This window comes from Haliaeetus albicilla, chromosome 22 (genome assembly GCF_947461875.1).
Source record: "Haliaeetus albicilla chromosome 22, bHalAlb1.1, whole genome shotgun sequence".
Taxonomy (NCBI): Eukaryota; Metazoa; Chordata; class Aves; order Accipitriformes; family Accipitridae; genus Haliaeetus; species Haliaeetus albicilla.
The window spans coordinates 21,106,710-21,129,234 of record NC_091504.1 but is presented as its reverse complement, the minus strand read 5'-3'; the positions used below and the strand labels follow the sequence as shown (position 1 = coordinate 21,129,234).

Here is a 22,525-nt window from a genome sequence, read left to right as displayed (position 1 = left end):
TTGCCAGAATTTGAGCTCCAGTTCTTAGGAATGTCATTAACCTTTCTTCGCTTGTACTTTGAAAGGTCACAGCTGGCAGATTTTTGTGGCAAGTCTTAACTGTTTCTTATGTGAACTATTAATGCCTAATCAATTACATTGGCAGGTACACAATTTGAGACACTTCATGGAGCGTTGTTTGTCCTTTTTACTAATCATTGGAAATGTTAGGTCCTCAGCTATATCAAGCTTTTGGGAATGCTTGACTCTTTTTTCCTTGGAGGTGCTGAGCACTTTCAGGTAACAATGTGTATTGTCAGTGTTCAGCATCTCTGAAAATGAGGGTGGATGAATTGCAAATTCAGTATGCGCTGATGGGAGGTTTCCAGGTGTGATCATGTACTCTGTAGTCTGAAAAGCTCTCGGCAACAGCAGCAGCTCCAAGTGATCTCTTTGGTCAGCTCTGTGAAAGCAAATTAGCCCTTTTTGGGGCCAAGAGAGTCCTGTGAATTACAGCCCTACAAGATAGCATATAGAAAAAGTTTAACAAGTTTCTCACTGGAGCAAGAAAAGAGCTCTTTCTGGCAATATCTGCTGGAACACCTTGGCATTGTAACAGGGGCCATGCCAGGCTGCTGAGACACTTGACCAACAGACAGGGAAGGGGGTGGTTTTAAGGTGTCACTTTTGCCTGCTCTAAAACTGGTTGGGATTTGCTTGGTTTGTATTGATGGAGTTACTCTGATGTCTGAATGGCTGAATCTCCAAAGCCTTAATCAAAAGAAGAATCGCGTTGTCAGTGGAGTGCCTACCCAAGCTCAGGCCTTCCCTGATCAGCAGTTGTGAGCAGGTGTTTAAACTGCACCAATTTCAGTGGGATTTAAATTTTTATTTGCCACATGGTTGGAGGCTTGAATCAAGATATCTTAGTGACACCCATTTTTCCATACTTGCCAAAATTTCTGTGTCTCAAACTATCTCACTTCATACAGCAAAGATGTCCCTTTCATAATTCATCTGCACAGATGTTGCCAAAAAGAACAGAGGCTGAAGCAGGTGGTTCTGCAGGTAGGTTTGTTCAGTGCTGATGAATGCTTGTACCCCAGGGAGACCTTAAACTTGATGTATTAACTTTGAATTCTCTTCACTGGATAAGCATGGCTACCTGTACTAGAGTATCTCTTCTGCAATTTCAATAATCCAACACTCCAAAGATAAAAGGGAAAACATGGCTATTTCCCCAGGGAGAGTCTTCTCTAAAATGCAAAGTAGTCAGGGCTATATAGCTTGTATTTTTGCGAAAGTGTACAAGGCATAAGGTTTGGAGTGGTTATAGTAATATTTAAGAATTCATTACAGCTCTTTGAGGAGAGAAGTTAAATCCTTGTGGTTCCTCGCTTCGGTCTGGTGTCTCATTATCCTGTACAGACCTGGGAGGAAGTTTATTCAGTTATTAACAAAAATTACTGAATTTCTTGCCACTCTCCCCAAGACTGACCAGCATCTTGGGAAGCTGCATGGTGTTAAGGGAAAAGAGTTCTTACGAAGAGTGTTCAGGGATTTTTACAAAAAGTAGCTTTCCTTTAAAGCCTCAATTTTGCACAGCAGAAACAGACTTCAGTTAAAAGTACCATTTTTAGGGGAGGGAGGTGGTCACATTGACTATTAAATCAGAAAGTGCTGGATACTGCTAATGAAATGTCTATGGAAGTTGCTGGTTTCTCCTCTCCCACCTTTGCAAGCTGTTGTAGCCAATTTCACGCCTAACTAGCAAAGAGTCTGGGGTATTTTTGTTGGTTGGGTTTTTTTTTTACTTTCCCTGGACAGTTGCATTGTACCCCCGCTCCCTTCAGTTACAGCAACTTCTTGTTTTAAGAGTAGGAGTGGAATGTTCCGTCTGTTTATTCTTGGAAGAAGATATTTGTCTTTATGAGCTCGTAAAGCTATTAAAAGACTGTTTTCTGCTCGGTTCAGGATTATAAACTTTAGAAGTTGCTTCAAAACAAGTATCCTTGAACTTGGGGCAGTAAGGGTATGACAAGTTACTTTGATCATGGAGGATGCTCTAGGTAGCCACAGGACGGTGTGGCGGAGTCTAATGGGAATCTGTGTTGTACCATTGCCTTAGGGATTGTTACATGAAAGCCAAGAGCAGTTTGAGGAAGGACTGACCTGGTTCTGCTGGGGGATCTCCTGAAGGCAGGTCATGTGCAGAGTTCATTTCTAGATCATCTACCTGTCACAACAAGGCACCCACAGCTCATGAGGCAGAGAAATAAAAGCGCAGCCTTCTCGGGGTTGCAGAGGGAGGCTGCCAGGCAGACCCCCGAAGCCGTGCCCAGGGGAGCTCTGTGGCAGGCTGTTTGTCCTGTTGCCTTTTGGGACTTGCCTCCTTTCCCATCTGAGTGCTCAGTTCCTTTTGCTGCCTGTCTTCCTGCAGAAGGCTCACCAAACTGGCTGAAGGGCTGCACAATGAACACCCAGGTTCTGCCCGCTGCCTACTACACAGTGAAGCTCTGTTCCTGGACCATTTGTAACCAACTCTGATCTTGGCTGCTGAGTTGCAAGTAACTTCTGGGTGTGTGTTTATATAGAGAGTGCTCTGCTACTGCTTGCTAGTGGTTCATCTGCAGCTTGACCTTCTAAAATGACTCCTAAGTATCTCATCTGTATTTCTGTTCCACAGCTTACTCAGCAGCTTATTAGCTCTAAGTTATGCTGCTGTTCCCACACCCTTCCAAGTAGAAGTATTTCCCCAGAAACCTGCTGTTTAAAATACAGGAAATCTTAATTAGGGGCTTACCTTCAATTTGTTTTACTTTTAATTCCTTTGTCAGCTGTTTTCTGCCCTTCTACAACTCTGGTACACACAGAGAAGAGTAGGAATTGCACCTTTGTGCTTTAGTCCTGGTTATAACCTTGATTTTTTTTCTATGTAACCTTGGCCAGTCATTTCATTCCCCTGTGACCCAGGTTGCCTCCAGTCCTTACTCACACTGGTGTAGACTGTGTAGTGCAAGTGCGAAGTACTACTTACAAACCCTGGGAATAAAATGTTGTGCTGTACTGTAATGTACAGCAGCAGTGCTGGAAACCTTTGCTGATGTGAAGAGTAGCCACCTCCATGGAAATGTCTTTGCCTGAACAAAAACCTGCAGTGTAATATTGCATGGACCTTCTCTCTTCCAGCTGCCTACGGACTTAAAAGTGTATTCAGCCACTTTCTGCCTTTCACTGCAAAGTTGCATCTTGCCTGTGGACCCTCCTGAGCTGCCCATGCGAGTAGTTGAAGCTCTGAGTTGCCATGCTTGTTTAGTTGTTACGTGGAGCACTTCTGGACAAGCTCAGCTGGTAAGTGGTAGTTCTGTCAGTGATGGTGTCAAAAATATCTGTTATTGGTAAGCAACAGCTCTTGAGCAGAAATTCATGCTTTCACGACAGAGCTAACGTGAGTATGTAAGACAAATGTCACACAGGGAGTTTCCCATTGGTGACTTCTGCCAGCAGTTCATTTTGTTTCTGTGCCACCCCTTTTCTCTGTTGTCTTTGGACTTTGTTATGATAGAAAGCTGCCTCTTTCCCTTAAGTAATATTGTCATCCTAAGTTTATTGGCTCTTCCTGGAAAGTTTCTAAAGTTCAGCCTAATGATTCAGTACAGAATCGAGTAAGAGCAAATAAGGCTGAACAAAAAGTAATCTCTTGCTTAAAATAGTAAATCTGTTAAGGCAACAACTGAGCAAGTATGGGGCAGTACATGGATTTGTAATTCAAGCAGGATTTGTTTGGAAAATTTCTGCTGCTGGGAAGAATGTCTTGGATGAGAACCCGCTTGCCTTTGACGCTGCCAGGAGAGGGCGGCAGCAGTGGCTCTGCTGCACCGCGCCTGCGCAGAGTCCAGGCGCGCAGCCTGGAAAAAATGTTTCCAGGAATTACCGTCATCTGTCCCAAAGCCAGAACTCCCTCTTTCTCCCTGTATGAATCATGCGGATGTGAAGTCGCTTGTGTTTCTGGAATCCAGCTGAATTTATTACGAGATCATCTCTTCTACTCACCTGCACATGTAAATCCCAAGCTTTTCTGAGATGTCTTCCACCGATCCTCTCCCGGCTCCAGAAATGCGTTGCAGGGTTACTGCATTGTTTGAGGCCCTCAGAGGGCACAGGGCAAGCGCTCAGGCAAGCCAAAGCTGTTAGCTCCTCTGAGGGAAACATCCTCTCTCTCCTCCCACCTGAACTGGACCCAGTCCTACCTGCTGATATTTTTAGACGGGAGAAATCTGAAGCGTGGCCATATAGCTGTGACCTGCAGCGAGCGTTATCAGTGCTGAGGTCTGAGTGAACTGGGGATGGAGAGAGCCAGCCTTCCCCCAGCGTGCTGCTGTTACAGAGATTGAAAACCCATTGGCCTCTTGAGCTCTGTCTATAAATAGCCAGAGAGGAACGGCATGCCCCTGCAATGGGAAGGCAGGCTCTGCAGCTCCTGGTGCCAGCACAGCACCCGTTCCTGGTCAGTGGGTGACTTGTGGAGTGGAGAAGAGGGAAAGGGCCAGGGTGTTAACTTGTCAAGGCAGAAAGAGAGGAATGCATGTGTAGTTCCCCCTTTTAAGGTAATGATGAGTGTGTGAATTGTTTCAAAGGTTTTCTCTCCTGTGCCAATGTACAGTGGATGTGAGTAGTTACAGCCCAGGGCTCCAAGCCTGGCTTTGTTTGAACTGAAGCAGCTCTGGAGATCCCCTTGAGTGTCCGCCAAAAGGCAGTCGTCACACTAACACTGTTCTTTAAGGCAGATGAGCTGCCAGGGATCTTTGTGCTTTACTCACTGACTCTCTGCCTGTCCTCCTCCATCTCTGCCCCCTACTTGTAGCGTGAGTCCATCGGCCGTGGTTGTGCTCCTGCGTTCCACACAACCTCCAGCTGATGAGGCAGTGACCAGAACAGAGATGAGCATTTGGTATGAGGGATGAGGAGAGGGAGAAATATAATCTGTGCTTTAGACTGAAATGCTAAGCGGAGGAGAGCTCTGTGTATGGGAGAGCTGCCCTGGTTTAATTTGCATCTGTTTGTTCAGATGGCCCAAGCTTCTGTGAGAATGTGTTTAGTGTTTAGCATGGACCTCTTCCTGGCTGACTTCAGACCAAATGAAATACAGCAAGAAAATACAAGTGCCCACACAGGACTTGATGTGGGTTTGGAGTATTGCTGTCTCTTAGACCAGCACAGGAAAAACCCTTAGAGAAGAACTGATCACATAAAAAATATGTTAGCAATCTCAGAAAAAGAAACACCTTTTATTCCTGTGAGGAGTTGCTGTTTCTGTCTGACAGCAAAAACTTGTGGTGAGAAAGGTCAGAAGCAGGGCACTAACATAACCAAAGCTGTGGGAGCAAAGCTGGCCCAACCCAAGGCAGACCCAGCCTAGTTTTCCTCCCACCGCCAACGGTGAGGGGATGATTCCCCTTTGGACAGTTTTCTAGAACTCAGTTTCCTCCGCAAGGAGGAAAATTTGTCTCCGAGAACTTTCCGTAGCCCAGTGTTGTCCCTAGCAAAGGGTAGGTCCTTCTTCATAGCAGGCAGTTGTCCTGTGAACATTTCCCACTTAGCCAGGGCATCCACGGTCTTGTCTACCTGAGCCAGTTCCTCCTCGGAGACGTTTCTCTCTAAGGCAGCAATGCATGTCTCCAGCCACAGTTCATAATCTTTAATGATATCTGTGGACTTGGTGGATCCGGCAAGCTGCGGCTGGCTGTGCGCCTCTGCCAGCGAACACGAATGCTCGTCCTGTTCCAGCTCCTGGCCAATGGAGAGGGCCTGGCTGCAAGTGTCTGGTGTCAGTGGCTCGGACAAGGAGGTTACAGCTTCGGAGTCGTTCTCGCAGCACATCCCAGAGTCTGAGCTGAATGGAAGGATGTCCTCGGAGGCGGACAGGTCTGCTGACTCTTGCCTTGGCCAAGTGGACAATACAGTCTGTGTCCAAGCATAGAGCTTCTGTGGTGAGATGAAAAAAAGGTTTCATTATAGAGAACAAAAGAAAACAGTTATGCCTTTCCCAGTGTTTGTCAGGCAAACCTGTTCATCTTCAGTGGCTCAGCTTCAGATGATGCTGTGGCCCCCTCTGCCAGAAGATGGGTTCGGACAACTCATGGTTACCCTATGAAGCAGGGGCTTCCTCTTGTCGCATTTGCTTGGAGTCAGCATCCGTGGCAGAGCTGCCTCCAGTCAGATGTGGACTGTATCTGCTCTATTATTGAAGATGGTAGGAGAAACAGCACAAAATCGCTCCCTGCTGTGTGGATGTGATCTCCATGAGAGCCAGACCAGTGCCTCTCTAGAGGAAGCTGTGTCATAAAAGCTCCTGAGATAGTGGTGAAAAATCTTGTTTCATCATGTTGTTAACTCCTGTGGTAATGTGCATTTTATTCCTAAGAATAGCTCTTCTCCTCTCGAGCTGCAATGCACAAGTGGGAAGGCTGGGTTCCAGGAAAGAATTAATGAAAGGAAAATGTCTGAGACAATTTCCTTTTTAAATATTAAATGCTACAATAGGGCATATAACGGGTTGCTTCTGGCACGTTTACTCCTTATGCTTTGGGGAATGAATCGCAGTACTCCAGTCATCACTGGATAAAAGGTGATCTCCTTGTCTGCCTTGTTGGCATGTGTTGGGGGTTTTTTTGTGTGTTTTTCAGCTCTTTCACACCCTCGTGGCCTATTTCTTCATCTTTATTTTCTGCAGCTCCCAGGTGATACCTCTGTAAAGCCCTGCGATTGCTTTAGGGAACAGCAGTGACAGTCAGAGTATTAACCTGAGGTGTAGCCCCTGGTGTGCCCGTCACTGTGCTGGGTCCATATGTGCTGAGCTCAGGGTCAGCTGTAGTGTTTGAGAAGCGGGCAGGAGATTTCCAGCCCTGCAGAGCTCCCTTCTCCCGCAGCGCCCCACTACTCCCTCCCCCTTCCCTCCTCTATTGCTCTCTCTTCAGGCGAGTGACAGAAAGGATAAAAGAGCTCAAATTGAGTGGGTGGGAGAAATCGGCCCTGTTTCTCATTTCAGTCTGTGCATGAAGCCTCAGGGAAGAATTTCATATGAGAATAAAATGGACTCTTTCAGCTAAGTTAATCCACCCTGCCCCCCTCCTTCTGGGGCAAGAAAAAATGTAAAGGGACAACTTTTCTCCTGCCTCATCCCACCTCCAATAGCCCTTCCCTCCCTCTGGGTTTAAAAAACAAAGACGGCACCAGAAGCTGCAATAGGAGTGGGACTAGGGCAGGGAACAGCAAAGCTATTGGAAAGCTGCAACCTCCCCATGATTTTATAATGTCTCTTAAAATTCCCAAGAGTAGTGAGTCTGCGAAGAAATCGCAACTGCTGCTTAGCACGATTCCTAAGAAGAGAGAGAGCTGCTGAGATGACGATGTTTGAATAGTCTATCTGGATTATTTAAGGCAAAAGGAGGGGATGATCGACTCAAGATTGCTTCCAAAACCCCAAAATCTTCCCTGCCTCTCACCCTCTGTGTGGTTTATTGATTCAAATTTGGGAAGGGTTTGTAGGGCTGCAGCCTTTTTTTATGTTCTCATACTTAGAAAGGGATAAGCTCTTCACAGTTTTAGCTTACCTGCAGGCAGGAGCATTCGAAGTGGATGCCCACCCCAGGTAAGTCACTAAGAATGAAACATGTCTGACACCTCAAGGGGCTCCAGGTTTGGCATGGGAAGTTTTTCAAACCCCTCTGCCATGGCACTGCTGTCATCCCCAGCAGCAGTGCAGCCACACTGCAACTAAGAGTAGCTACTGCGATTAACACCATGGTGAGGGTGTAGCTAACCCAACTTCTAAGAGCAGCTCGAACGCTGTTTTCTTCTGCAGCGTGGCTACTGCAACCTAACCTCTGCTACATGCAGAACAGCCTGGGATGCTGCAGAAGCAGCGGTTGGAAATGTTGGTTGTGGTGGGGAAACACCATGAGAATTGATTTGCTTTCAGTTTTCAAGATGACTCATGCTGGAATAAGCAGCTGTGATGAAAAAATGGAGTATGTTTCTGCGTGCAACTCGGCTAAATAAATTGAGGGGCTCTTCCTCCTGCATAAGGACTGGTTTCCTGTCCCACACGCTCTTCTGCCGGTAACTGTGTCTCAGTTGCAGACTTCAGCAGCATTACCTGCTGTTGCTGGCAAGGAACAGCTTTGTATCTGGCATTTCCTGTATTTATTATGAGCGTCTGGGGCTGTTGTGTGGCAGGTGGGGATCTGTGGTAGTTTTCCAAAGGGAGATGTGACTTTAGACTTGCACTTGGCCAGCCACAACCTCTCAAAACGTGCTTAGCAAGCAACTTTGCTATCTGATATTGTCTCCAAATGCTTTGTGCTCTCTTCTGTCTGGTTCCTTAACTGTTTAATTTATCTCTGGCATTTATGTTTCTCTTCATGCTATAGCAAAGCCTCTCACAGAGATTATTACAACTGTCTTATACCAGCTTGTACTACATCTATACATCTAGCTGAGCTTTTCCTTGTCAAGGAAGCAGATGTGACATTTGGCAAGTGTATCCTTTCTTCAGGTTTGTGTTCACTGTTGCCAGGGGATACTGAGCCAATTACAGTATTTACTGCAGGTATAAATGCAAAAATGTTTCTAGAAAAGCTTAATCCAGATGGCAGTTCTCTTCTAGAAAGCAGTAGCTGGATGCTGACAGGCTGGGTGTTTAAATAAACTGGAATTTACTCCTCTGGTAGTCTCAGCAATTTAGGTACCTCTCAGATAGAAGCAGGCACCAGCCAGCCCCGAAATCGGAGAATGGTCTAACACCACTGCAGATGCACAGACAAGTAGCAAAACCACATTAACGTGGGTTTGGTGGTTTTTGTTTTGTTTTTTTTTCCCCATGTCCTTTACTGTGCTTCTGTGCATCTGATTCCAAGCTGAATGAAACTAGAGGCATCCCCGTTCTCATTCTGCGTGTATCTTGTTACAAATATAACCCACATACTTTAAAGTAGGCAGCCGTGAAAAGTCCTGTCTCTGAACATGATGTGTGTCAGACAGGAATTATAACCAGGGAGAAGATAGGGTGCTGAGTGAGAATGATGACATTATTCCTATTCCACCAGCCGCTTGGTTACTGAATCCTGCTTCTTAGACAGCAGAGGGAGAAAACAATTTCTAGAGCTAAGGGCATCTTAGCACTATTCCTGGTGTTGTCTAAATGTGGTGTTAGGAGTTTTATGGGTGGGAGAGAAGAGACAAATGATGAGTCTGGGACCCTCCACTTATTAGGGGGTAATAATTTGGGATTCTTTCTCATATCTTTAAACAGAGGAACTGCAACAATGTACACACTTAATATTTTCTCCCTCTTACCAGCAGCCCCAGAGAGGCAGAAAACCATGGCGGCACACAGGAAAGGGTATAGATGTGGGAATTGCTGTGCTCACTGACCCTCTGGCTTGAAATCTGCCTGCCCCCCCCACCTCATTTTTGGGAGTAGCAAAATGTGGTCAGACTGTTGCGCTGTCCCTTGTTGTGAACAGCCAAAAGCCCTAGAGCTTGTATAAAGTGCTATGTTAGTCACAGACCATGTGTACAACCACCCCCCTCCATTTAGGTGTAAGCTTGCTTTCTTAGCACCTTGCACTGAGAGCATCTGCATTTAACATGCTGCTGCAGTGCATTGAATGCTGTGGTTTGGGGTGAGCCGCTCTGCTCCCTGCTCTGTCCCCTTGCTCTAGGAAGGGCCAATGGATCTGTCTCTCACCCTGTAGCGCTCGATGAGTTTGAAACCCACGACGTGCTGCAGCTTCCGAAGGCAGATGGGACACGGCTCCAGAGGCCGCAGCAGGGCTTCGTCCAGGCTCAGCGCGCCCTGCATGATGCACTGCAGCCAGCGGCAGGTCCCCAGCCCCATCAGGTGGCAGATCTCGTGGCAGGTCACCTTTCAGGAAAGCAAAAATTACAGCAGTGTATGGTCATTCCTGCTTTCACTGTCCCCTCTTCTTCCTCCTCTGTTGTTTCCCTTTCCCTGCTCCCCAACAGTCTAACTGACTCATTGCTCAGCCCTGGCAGTTCTCCAGCCTAGGCTTTTCCGAGGTGGAAGGGGAACATGGCTCCCTTCTTCCCAGGTACCCCAACATCCATGTTTGTGTGGTGGAGGAGGAAGGGTGGGTGTGTTTTTTAGAAGCAGCTGTGGGAAAACCCTGTAGATCGCATGTTCAGAGCTGTAGGGCAGTGCTGCTGTCACTCTCTTCCCCAAGGACACTGTGGTGTTTGGGTTTTTTGTTTTCTTAAGGGGGGAAAAACAGTCCCACTGCGGTCTGAAAAGAGCAGCACAGTCCACGTGAGAAAACTGTAAGAAACTATTGGCAATAACAGATCTGGGTCCTTCCAAAGCAGATGCTGTTAACGTTTGTGCCAAAGCAAAAACTAAGCTGGAGTCAGCTGGCCAAGCATGACTGCCTTGGGAATTGGCAACCGTGGAAAGGCTGAGGATGGAGGATTCCCCTCCTCCTCCCATTGCCACCTAACATCATTTGAAATTGCTACAGGAAGAGACCTCAGACTCAGAAATCCTGGGCAAATACTGGGGGAGGCAGAGAGAAATGGCACCAAAGGTGTTGGTGCGGCTGCTCCGCGTGGGCCAGCTTTGGGAGAAGCGCTGGAAGCAGAGCTGGCACAAGGGCACAGGGGAGATGCTGGGATGAGGGAGGACAGCACTCATGAAGGGGCTGTGTTGGAGATAATGGGGTTTAAGGGCATCTGCATGTAAATATAAGTGCAAACTTGTCTGAGGTATTTTTCTCACCTATCTATCTATGTAAGCAGGTCTGGCAAGTGGTCCCTTCCCCTTATGGATACCGATGTCTGAGGAAGACACGGTCACCCCTTCCCAGCCATCCATTCATTAACACACAACTCCACTAGATACTCTGATTCACCTCCAAATACTGTATCACCTAATAGATCCTACTGCACGTGCATCATCTGGCAAGCAAAATACTCAGATTACCCAAGCACAAGCCTGGGAGCTGGGCAGGGTTTTTGTCTTAGTGTTGCTCCATGACATAAGGCAAGTCCTGTAGCCTCACTATACAGCTGATGCTCTGGTTTGCTCCAGTGACAAGGGGAGTAAGAGTTGTCTACGTGGTGCACTGAAATACAAGCTCTTTAGGACTGTGTTAAGTGTGATTAAGCAGCGATTGCCTGCATCTTCTGGGAGCAGAGTCTCATACCTGCTTCACTGGGCTGAGATGTGGATTATGCCCAGGCCTGAAATATTTAACCCTACATGGCAAGAAATATGGGGTGCTGGTCCTACCTTACAGCACTGGACCATCTCTTGGGCACTGAATGGCAATGTCCGGTCTCTGCTTTCCTTGCTGACTTCACATAACCGTTCCCTCTGTGTGAGTGGATTCAAGCTGCTACAGCCAGCCTGGGGGAAATCCCCAGAAAATCTGGCAAAGCTGCAGACTCCCACTTCTGTAAAGAGAGGCATGTACAAGTTAGTTAGACATCAGCTCTCATGACCATCTCTCACCTTGGGCAGCATGAAAAGACAGCTGTTGTAGCACAGTCCAGTTGAGCACAAAGGGTGTGATGAGACACTTCCCAAAAGGTTTGTAGCACCTCAGTTACCTTTGCCTGGAGCAGGAGCCCTGACTCTGCTAATTTTAAATTGGGAAAACCTAGTTCCTCTTATCAGAGAGAGAATAACACATTAAGGATAGGATTTGACTATTCCAGTCTCGCAGCGAGGGCTTTTTGGTACAGTGCTGCCTTATTTGCACGCTGTGCTAGGAGATCATGGGACACCAATCCCACCTTGTCCTGGCAGGAATTTGCTGAATGTGAAGCTCCAGGTCTCACATGGGTAAAGGTCCAGCAGAGTGAGTCCAAGGACACACAGGGCATCCATGGGCTTGTTGTTCTTCAGGAAATTCAGGATCCCATCTGGAGAAAGACAAGAGAGATGTTCATTAAAATGAAACATCCCTGGAAGGCATGCAAGAGCCAGAATTTCTGCTGCTCATGGGGAGGAGGATGTAATCCAAGCCACAGATAGCCAGAGCTGTTGGATTCAGCATCTCAGATGGAGAACTATGGCTGTGTAGCCCATCTCCTCAAATCAGAGTATGAGCAGACCTGACTTTGGAAGTGGTGCTGAGCACAGAGTTAAAACAAAGCAGAGCTAAGGGCAGAGATGTAGGTGAATTCAGTACTAACCCATGGAAATGAGCACCTGGAAGTAGAAAAATTTCCCTACAGACATTTCAGACCTGACCTGGAGCAGCCACATTGCTGCAGTGCTAGGTCTGGGCTGAGTACGTGCTGCCCACGATACCTGCAAACAGCTTGTTCCAGATGGATGTTTGTGCAGTGAGAGTTTGGCAGCTGACAAACCCCCTTCCCTGGGGAGCTGTGTGACACTTGAACCCAGATTTCCTAACATGAAAGGCCAATGAGTTCCCCACCTGCACCACCCAGGCCACTGATTTACTTTGGCTCTGGACAAGAGATGGGAGAACTCAGACTGCACCAAATCAACAGTGCCTTCCCGCGGAGCTGATCTGATCACTTTGCAGAGCTGGACCTAAACATAATAGCACTGAAAAATACAAACAGCAGAGGAAAATATGATGAAAGTCACTTTGTGTTTTATTCCTGTTTCCAGCCTCAAAGTTCTGGGTTTTCCATGGGAGCAGGATTACTCCCTTCCTCATCCCCTCCCTGCTCAGGCAATGAAGGGCTATTTCAGGCATTTCCTAAGGGAGGGCTCATGCCTGCATGCCAAGCTGATGTCTCTATGGGCTCCCTGCTCCCAGGTCCTTACCTGCGTGAAGCTGCACCCTGTCCGAGTCCTGGCTGTGGCGGTAGCAGCAGTGAATGGAAGAGATGGGGATGGAGGGAAGGCACTTCACACGGAGACCCAGGAAGAAAGACTCAACACAGCTCTGGAGGGAATCCAGCAGCGAGAGCCCGGCAGGCCCTTCGATTAAGTCTAAGAAGAGAAGCTCTATTATCAGTTTTTTAAAGCTAGGGTAAACCATAGGGTCTGAAGGGGTTTTGTGGGGCTGGCCACAGCAACTGAGGAAGAGGAAGGCTGGTTCATTCTGAAGTTAATTGCTTACTCTGGGATGTGGCGGACATCTCTAGATGGTTATACAGATATGGAGGAGAAGAGGGGGCTCTTTTTGAGAGGTGGCTCGAGACATTAGTACGCTCTCTCATTAACATAGCAGATATGCTAGGAACATTGTCTCCTATTTTAAGTCATGCAGAAAGATTAATGTGGGAATGGGTGGCTGTTTTTAATGAACCATCAGGGATGGAGCTCCAGAAATGCTGTTTTATCCAGCATTGTTTTACATCTAGATGTATATGTATGTATGTATGCATACATATATTCATAGCAAATCTCACCCAGGGGCACACATACCATTTACAGGGCAGGTCTACTGGTGGTTGTCATCATGGCTTGTGACTCTGGACTGGGGAACATGTCAGAGCATTTGGTATTACACTTACCTTTGCTATGGCAATTGCGTTTTGCAGGTTAGTCCTTAGAAGAGGATGTTAGTAGCATTCAGCACCACCCACCTCCCACCCATACCTTTCCAGGTGGCTCAGTGAAGATGCCCGCATTACCTATAGGTTGCAGGTAAATGTGCTTTCGACAGAAGTTCTGCTTCCTCCTCAGCATTGCGTGATAGAACGTCTCAAAGTCCTCAGGGGCATCAGGGTGGCTGAGGAGCCAGTCAAAAGCCGTCCGGATGAGCAGCGTGCAGAAGAGCGTTCTCTGAGGGTTGTACGCTTCAGAAAGGAACAGCTTCTCCGCCCTGGAGAAAGCTTTGGCATAGAGCTCCTGCAGGGCTGGGTTGGTGGAGATCAGCGCGTCCTTCAGAGCCCGGGGCCCAAAACTGAATTCCTGAGCGTGTTTGCACTGCAGCATCGTGGAGAAACCCACCAGTTGTGGCACTGCCTGCAGGAGGGGATACAACCATCAGCACGGGGCCTCGCGAGGGACCTGGAAACCTTCTCACGCTTTGCTCTCAAAGCAGTTTGCCCCAGGATTCCAGCTGTAAGGTTTGATTGGAAACTTATAAATGCTGTACAGAGTGCTGGCCAGGAGCCCTACGTGTTTACATGAGAGTAGCTGTTATAGGGTGCTCTACATCTGCGGGTATGTCACTGGTTTATGGACAACGTACCAGTAGATGGTGCTCAAGAAATGCATAGCCTTATTATTGCTACCAGACGTCTGGATTAAATCAGATAATTTTTTTTTTTTTTTTTTTTTTGGTGCTCTATCCTGAAGTCCCAATAACATGGGAAATACCTCTGTGTGTTGTGCAACTGGCTGCACTGGCCCTCATATGATGTTGAAAGGTGGTGCTCCTTTTTGCTGGGGCTAAACCACACTCCTTGGGGCTCTTGAAGGCATAGGTCCATGGCAGGAAAGAAGAGGTAGATCTTGGTCTTTATTTATCTGTCTAGCTGTCAGAAACCTAAACTTCTGACTTACCTGACACCACTGAAAGCAGCTGTTCACTGTTGACAATTTCCTCTAACAGCTTTCAATCCTCACTCTTAGGTATTGACCCTGGGGCATTTGCCAGCTCCCAGTGCTGTTGTCAGGCTGCAAGATGTGGGAAGGTTTGCCCAGCCTGATCCACAGGTAGGACTTGGTGTGTGAGACTTGTGTTTGCTGGTGCTGCCGCCTCTCTAGCAAGATATGTCCGGGCCCGTTGCCATCATGTCACTTTGTGAATAACTTCAAGTCACACCGTGTTAGCATCAGGAATGCTGGTGATGATGTAAAGTGGTAAATAAAGAGCAAATGAAAGCCTGCAGGAAAAAGAAATTAATTCAGAGCATCCCAGAAATATCCTCTCCAGGGGCCTTTCTAAGGCCAGCATTTTCCAAAGCTGTAGAAGTCAAGCACCTACTTCCCATTGCAGTTTATGCACTTATGGAGATTCCAGTAGACATCCTGGGGAAAGGGAAGACAAAGAGGAAACAAAGTACAACCCCTACAGCTAACCTATGTCTGGATTTTTCCAAAGACATCCATTTTTTTTGTAAGGAGATCAAGCCAAGTAGAACTAGAGTATTTTGGAGCAGCACTTTGGGCAAAGTTGCCTACCACAGGTAAGTGCTCCACCTGTATACAGGAGAATGAAAAATACATAGGTATATATGCACAAAAGCACAGGGTTTCTAGCAATAAGTATAATCTTCTGTTAGGCAAGTTAATACTAACTGAAAAGAAACCAGACAAACTTTCTGGGTGGATAAGCAAATGTATCAGCTGCTGACCATCATCATTATAATAGCATCATTCAATGACAGAAAAAGGGGAAATATTTTTAGGAGAAACTGGTTAAGTCTATAATTTAAGTAGGTTTGCAGCCTAGCTCTGTCAGGTAAGTGATATTCAGTGGCCCTTGAGGACAGCAATGTAACAAGAAAATTTAATATTTAAAAAATAGTACCAGTATGAGCCAAAGTCTTTGCTCAGTTGTGCAAAGAAGGCTCTGGTAGTTTGCACTGTAAGAGAAAGGTAGCAGCCCATTAAAATTAACACTGAATTTCATTACATCTAACCCTTGGGAAGATATGTGTATGTATAAGCAGCCCTTAAAAAAGACTCGGTTTGTATGATCTTTTTTGACGCTAAGGGTATATAGCCTAGGAGAGGGAGCGGGTAAGCATTTCCTTTTATTTTTGCAAGCTTTGTGTTTCGCTAGCATTAAAGGCTGACAGCAGACGGCACAGTGGGACCTGAAGTGGTACAAGGGCCCTAATACAATGAAAGTTTAGAAATAAAATCTGTGATGCTTTCTCAGCCACGTCTTCGTATTCCCCAAAAAATGTCCCAAGTGCTTCTGCTGGTTTTTACAGGTAGCAACAAGGGTTCATGTGATGTTGTTCTATGCTTTGTCACCCAAAATCTCTACACTTCTGACTTGCTTCCAGATTTGGGAGGATGAAGTGAGAGTCTGACCCCACCAGGTCATCAGGAGTTTTGCCTTGGGCGAGGGTAGAGATTTGCCTTTTCCTAAGGCCAAGATTTCACTTGTTCTGCACAAACCTTAAATACGAGCATCGTTTTTCCAGCCATATGTAGAACTTACACTTGGAAACTATTAGCAATATTAAAATGACTGAGGATGCGATCCTGTGAGCTACTGACTGTGTGTTGCTCCCAGGGAAATCAAGGAGACTTTGCATTTGGTCCAGGTTGAGAGTGATCTTGTCAAAGAAGGTTTCTGAGAAGCACGAGCCACTTTCATCAGCGCTTCCTGGCAATAAATGGAGTGTGGGTCTGGGGGAGGAGGAGCTGGTTAGAAAATGAATGGATTTTTCTTTTCTAAATGGGATGTATGCAACAGCAGATACAATGAGCGCAGTCTTCTAGCATGTGTTCCCCGGGGCTCTCTCATGGAATATAGTGTGTACCCAAAGCTATGGGATATACATTGTTTCCCAAGGCTTCCTAAAAGGGGACATTCACCCAGCTCCAGACATTCTCAGCTATGACCATGGGTGTTTTGTGAATGTCCACCATGCCCAAGGATGCTCATGATTACACTTTAGTGGTTTGAAAGCTCAAGCACAGGAATTCACTTGCAACACACAGTCTGGAGCGATGCATGCCTCTGTCTCCTGGAGACTCTGGTTTTGCTTCCAACAGAACAGCAGCAACCCATTATGTTCTCCAAATCCAACACAGTAACTTTTCTTTAACAAGCTTTTCTAAAATACTTCACTGGAGAAAATTAATGCTTCAGAAAATTTTTATGGACAACTTCAGCAGTTTAAAAAAGAAACCATTTTACAACATTAACCACAGTAGATGTTATTTGTGCTTGATCTAATATATGGATATAGTGTTTCATTAACTGAAGTAGTGCAAAAGGGCTTTGTAATTTTTAGTTCTTGTGTTGAGGGTGCATTGTATTACTCCCTGATGCAGTGCTTCAGGAGGGAATGGCACTTTCACTTGGATTCCCCCCCCCCCCCCAGTTTTTAAGATGCCAAGGTGGTGATGAAGAAGTGGAAGCACCGATGCATCTTTCTGCCCTTCAGGTATATAGGAAGGAGACATCACGTCTTTAAGAAAAAAAGCAGCTAATTTGGCCCCTTGTTTAATGACAAGCCATAGGACTTGACTAGCAAGTCCTGAGGAGGAGAAAGTAACTCTTTTTATTTAAAAGGCCAGTAACTTGTATTTGCACTGGTGGAAATGCTTTAAGCAAATAATAATTTAAAGATCTGCTGCAAGTGGAGACACTCATCATGTCCACTGATGTGCCATTTTCTACTTTTACCATTAGAATAAAAGCATCCTATTCTCAATCTGCATTTTGTCATTCCATCTTGCAGCCATTTGCTAATGTAATTATTCCAAAACAAGGAGCACCTGTATTGGATTGTACAAATGAGCGATGCCTGTCTGTGCAGTATGAAACATGAGCCTGTGCCCTCCTGGCACCCGCAAGGTCCCTAAGAGAGCAGGGAAGGAGCCAGCCTGTGCTGGGAATCCTAGTCCAGTTTATGGAGACCTCCCTCTCTTTTCTTTCATATTCTTCATTATCACATCCACACAGTGCAGTGGAGACAGACATAACCCAAAGGTTTTGGCACTTGGCTCCTTGTCCGCTGTTGGGGACAGCTTCTTCCAATGATTGTGTTGTAGGAACCCAGTTGTGACCTTTCTGCTTGTGGTGCATGTTGTGAGGCAGGAGCTCCAAGGACAACACGGGCTGTACGTCTGGCTTTTGGTAACATACAGAGGTTTCAGCTCAGATTTGGCATATCACACAAATCTTCTTACTATGCAATCTGATGGATTTTTTTTCATGGTGGTGTTTTCACAAGAAATGCTCCCAAAAATCCAGTCTCAGCACGTAACAGCTCAGCAGTCGGTATACTCCCTTTCTTACAGTAACCTGTAAACGTGCTTTATATGCAATTCAGGTTACTCATAAATTATTCTCTTTGCAAATCAGGCACCTATAAATTATTCTCTGTAATTGAAAATTACCTATGAATTATTCTTTTTGTAATTCACAGATATGTCACTTATTCTCTGTTATATTGACATTGCTTTCTTGGATAGATATGCCTGGGGCTGACAGTAACAGTGTAATTCTCAAAAGCCAAGGCAATATCACACAGCGCGAGTTCATTCGGGATATTCTGACAAGATAGAAATGGTCTTGCATGCAGAAAATCTGTTGTACAGGTTCAGAGAAGGGCACTCAGTACATAATGGATTTATTTGGTATTTTATGGAATTTGGCCCTAACATTGTACAGATTGTATTTTTTTTTTTTTTAAGCTGGTCATTCTAAAGTTGTTTATTTTATAAGTTGACTTCTAACTCATTTCTAACTCTGACTCTCTCATATATACTGCAGGCTGGAAATGCACAGAAGGACATTCATTCTGTTTCCATCCCCTCTCAGCTCTTGTGAAGTATTTAGAGGCAGACTTACTTAACTGGGCTCTTCGGATGTCAGAGGGACATTAGCAGAGTCTCTTAAAACTGATTAATTGCCTAAGTTAGGTGCTGTACTGTAAACAAGCACTGATAATGCAGAAAATTCATAGCCAGTCAACAGAAATGAAAAGCCCAGAGCAAACATAACAAGCATTAACTAAGTATCAACACATGCCCTAGTTGCTTAATAGCTCTTTTCCTGAGATTTGCCATTGGTATCTGTTACTGCCACTCTAGGATCAGTCTTTCCTTCCCAGTATAACACAGATGACAGGCTGAAAGCAATTTTCTCAATTTATTTGTTGACATATATAGAAAGAGATTTTTCTTGACTGAGAAGCTGAACTCTCAATGGGTAAAAAAGTCCAGTGTGTTGGGACAGAGAGAGGACACCGAGATGTAACAGCATTTAACTTGGGTCCAAATAAAATTCTCAGCAGTCCAGCTCCTTCCTCGAGGACCTCAAGGCAGCCCCTTGCACAGAGCCAGGCTTTGCCTGCTGAATAAGCTCAGCTGCTGGGGTCAGACCAAATCTGTTTTGCCAGGTTCAGACCTGAAATGGGGCAACTCCCAGGGGCTGCGGGGGAATTTAAAAATGCTCAGCACTTCTCAGAATCGATCTCCTCTGCTTACGGAGAAAATACACTCTGGACCTGGTCATCCCCATGCTTGTACCCACAAGGAGCTGTCGCATCTTCTGTTCATTTTCCATTAAATGGCCACAAAACACTGAGTCAGATCTCTATGTGTTCCAGACCATAAAGTTAGATAAAACCTTCTGGCCTCACGTACTGCTGGATCACAATAATATTTATGTGTAATGTCTCCAGAATATGTTTGTGACTTGGAAACAGATGCTTTGTGTGGTCTCTCTCAAAGTGAGTCATTCCTGGTGCTGTGGAAACCATCAGGGATTCACACGTGCATTTACTGGGAGGAGAACCTACGTGTCATATTGGAATAGTGATTGATATGTTATTGCTGCAAGGCTCAGTCCTGAAAGGTTGTCCTCACATGAATCTTCCTCATTAATTTACTTAGACTGTTGGACAAGTCAGATGGACAACTTGCATGCAGAAGAGTTTGCAGGATTAAAGACTAGATTTGTAAAGGTCATTAAATACCTAAGATGGAGACAGATGCTTGCATCTGTCCTTATTTAAGTATTCTTACTTAAGTGTTCTTAAGTATTTAAGAACACCTACACATCCACTTTCCCCTAAATTTTGTTTTACGTTAAACCTGATCTCTTCAATACACTTTTCTTTCTATGAATATGTATTAAGGACATACATTATCCCTAGTTTTGCTCTTCTGTCCTAAGGATTTTATTTATCCTATGCTCACACATAATGGTACATTTTTTTAGTGCCTTCTGTTTGGGGATCTCTAAGTGCCATACAAACATTCATGAACTTCTCTGTGCTACCCTCCAGAAAGTAAGCTGACAGTATATGCCTTTCTCCCTGCTCCCCCTCATCACCCATTTATTCATCATTTTTAGTGCTATCTCTGTTTGGTTTAGTCCGGTTAAACTCTCTGTGATGCTTCTCCTGTGTACATGTGTGACAAAGGGCTGGCTGCATTCTTCTCCCCTTGCTCTTACGTGAAACAAACCTCTACAATCTGCTGGCTGGTTCCTGTGCATTTGCTGACCAAAGACCCAAAAGCATCCAGATGCAGAGAGCAACACTTACCGGTGCTGTACAACAAACCTAACGCTGCAGAGATACCCAAGCTCTAATCATTCACAGCTCCAGGCACTTTGCTCTTCATCATACTTGTCTAGACAGACTAAATGGTTTCTGCAAGACAACCCCAGTGTTAGCCAGGAAAGAGGCTGCATTTTCCGTACAGATGAATGCCCAAACAGGTATGGCTATGGTCGGATATTCCCTCGAGCACAGGCATTATAAAAGTGGTTCATCACGCAGTATAAATGCACTGTAATGCTGTGCCTCCTCCCAAGAAATCAAGTGCTTTTTAAGTGGTGCCGCCAGGTAGGGGATGTTTATGTGCATTTTACAGCCAAGGAGAAGGAGGGGGCTCCAAGGTAGTACCACGGCCGAGCAGCCACAAAGCCAGCATGGCCTGGGGGGGGACGGGACACAACGACAGCCCCCAACCCCCAAATTTCTTAGTGGCCAGCTGTACCCTAACCACCAGCCCGGGGGTTTGCTGGGCGAGAGGGATGTTCTGGAAACGCTGCAGAAGCAGGTCCTGCTCCTGGGGCACCCCAGCATCCCCCCCCCCCCTTAGATTTGGAAAAGGGGCAGTTGGTGCCGATCCCCGGGGCAGGACCGGCACGGGTGGGTGTGTGGGGAAGTACCGAGTCGTGTTTCCCCCCCCCAGCACCCTGGGACGAGACCCCAACCTCAGCCCGGCGGCACCCCAAGCCCCCGGGAGGGTGCACCGAGGACGGCCCGGGCACGACCCCCAGCACCCTGGGACCCTACCCCGGGCACGGACCCCCAGCCCCGGGGGGGGGCGATGCCCATCACCCGGCAAGATGCCTCCCCCCCCCCCCCCCCCGGCCCTCCCGTGCCCCCGCTTCCCGCCATGCCGGGCTGTGCCCCCCCTCCCCTCCCTCACGATGAGGGCTGCCCTCCCCCCCTCACGATGAGGGCGAACCCCCCCCTCCCGTGCCCCCCCCCCCCCCCAACCTTCCCTCCCCTCAAGCGGCCCGGGGAGGACTCACCGCCCGCCGGGCCGGGGCTGCGGGAGACCGGAGAGGTGCGGTAGGGCCGGGGCACCCGGTTCGGGGGTTGACGAGGCGGAGCGGAGCCCGGCGGCGGCAGGAGGAGCAGCAGGAGGAGGAGGAGGAGGAGGAGGAAGAAGAAAAAAGGCGAGGTGGGGGTGTCGGTGCCTCAGTCTTGGAAACGGCGGGATTCGCCCAGCCGCCGTCGCCGCGAGTCGCCTCACGCCGATGCGCGGGGCAGCCGCCAGGGGGCGCCCTCGGAGCGGGGCTGCCCCGGGGGGGTGAGGGGGGCAGTTACGCGGGAAAGGGGGGGGTCCAAGGGAGAAGGTGTCCACGGGTGGTGACAGGGTCGGTGACAGGAAGGGGTCCTTCCCGGTTTCGGTGGAGCCTGGGAGAGAAGAAGGGAGCGGGATCCCATTTTGGGAAACGTGTTCCCCAAAGAGCCTGGGGCCGAGCGACGCGGCAGCGCTCCGAGGACGGCAAGCTCTTTAATCTCTGCTCTTAATGAGAAACGAAGGAAGGAGTGGGTGTCTGGAGACCCGAGCGCTGGTTAGGTGGTTATGCGGGCGACTGATGCCATCTCCTCCGTGGGAGCCGTGTTTGCATTTTGCCTCAGTACAGCTCTCCCACATGGCCTGGATGCGTTTCCGTGTCCCACGGTGTCCTTTAATTTGGGAATATTATCTGCTGTTGGAAAGGTTAATTACGTTAGAGGAGTGGAACTCCGCTCCCATGTCTCCACGGCTTCATTTATTCTGTCTTTCATGTTTTGATCCCTTCAACGCTTTGATCCCTCATGTCTGCCATCCCTAGATGGAAGGAATAAGGAACACCCTGGCTGGGACGCAAGCGTGTCCCTAAGTGACATAAGCTGAAATTAGGAAAAAAAAAAAAAATGTTTTACAGCCTCAGGAGCCGTACTGGTCCTGGCAACCCAAATGCCACCTGCACGCCCAGCACAACCGAGGGCCTCGCGAGGGCCAGCAGAAATGTCCTGCCGGAGCCGAGGTGGCCACAGAAGTGGACAAATGGCCACGTGCCGTGCTGCGGGGCTAGCAAGCACCAGAGTAAGACCATCACCGTGTGCTGCAGCCTGCCGTCCCCGGGACCCGCATTGCTCTTAAGGCACCGACAGCATCGCTGGTGAAAAATTGCCCTAATTTGCTGCTATCATAATCAGACCGAGAGGTGAAGCAGCAGCTTCTCCTGGCAGCGGCAGCTGCTTGCGAAGCCTCTTTGTGGGAAACCTTCCCGAGATTCAGCGTGCGGGGAGGGCGGGAGGGAGTCCTAAGGCCTTGCAATAGCATCATCTTCCACTTCAGCTGCTACCCCAAGCACAGGAGAAGCCC

General features: G+C 47.3%; 1 protein-coding gene across 5 annotated transcripts; it reads right to left on the bottom strand.

The window, feature by feature from the left end:
• Nucleotides 1–5,248: 5,248 nt before the first annotated feature.
• On the bottom strand, nucleotides 5,249–21,496 carry AMZ1 (archaelysin family metallopeptidase 1). Of its 5 annotated transcripts, XM_069810294.1 has the most exons (9): nucleotides 21,177–21,496; nucleotides 14,919–14,962; nucleotides 14,495–14,817; nucleotides 13,618–13,951; nucleotides 12,803–12,970; nucleotides 11,794–11,922; nucleotides 11,288–11,451; nucleotides 9,731–9,907; nucleotides 5,249–5,964 (listed from the first exon to the last, which is right to left on the bottom strand). In XM_069810294.1, exons 4-9 carry the CDS (start codon nucleotides 13,919–13,921, stop codon nucleotides 5,395–5,397), a joined length of 1,512 nt encoding a protein of 503 aa, XP_069666395.1. In that variant the 5' UTR covers nucleotides 13,922–13,951; nucleotides 14,495–14,817; nucleotides 14,919–14,962; nucleotides 21,177–21,496; the 3' UTR covers nucleotides 5,249–5,394. The 5 variants fall into 5 exon arrangements, with proteins under 5 accessions (XP_069666395.1, XP_069666392.1, XP_069666394.1 ...); XM_069810291.1 differs by having other exon boundaries at nucleotides 14,495–14,962; XM_069810293.1 differs by lacking the exon at nucleotides 14,919–14,962.
• Between the last annotated feature and the right edge of the window lie 1,029 nt (nucleotides 21,497–22,525).

Excerpts from the sequence above, each read along its gene's own strand:
- AMZ1 (XM_069810291.1), bottom strand. The coding sequence starts at position 13,921 with ATGCTGCAGTGCAAACACGCTCAGGAATTCAGTTTTGGGCCCCGGGCT. Across the intron at positions 9,908-11,287 it reads AGATGGTCCAGTGCTGTAAG|GTGACCTGCCACGAGATCTG; the intron begins GTAGGACCAGCA and ends CTTTCCTGAAAG. Across the intron at positions 5,965-9,730 it reads AACTCATCGAGCGCTACAGG|AAGCTCTATGCTTGGACACA; the intron begins GTGAGAGACAGA and ends ATCTCACCACAG.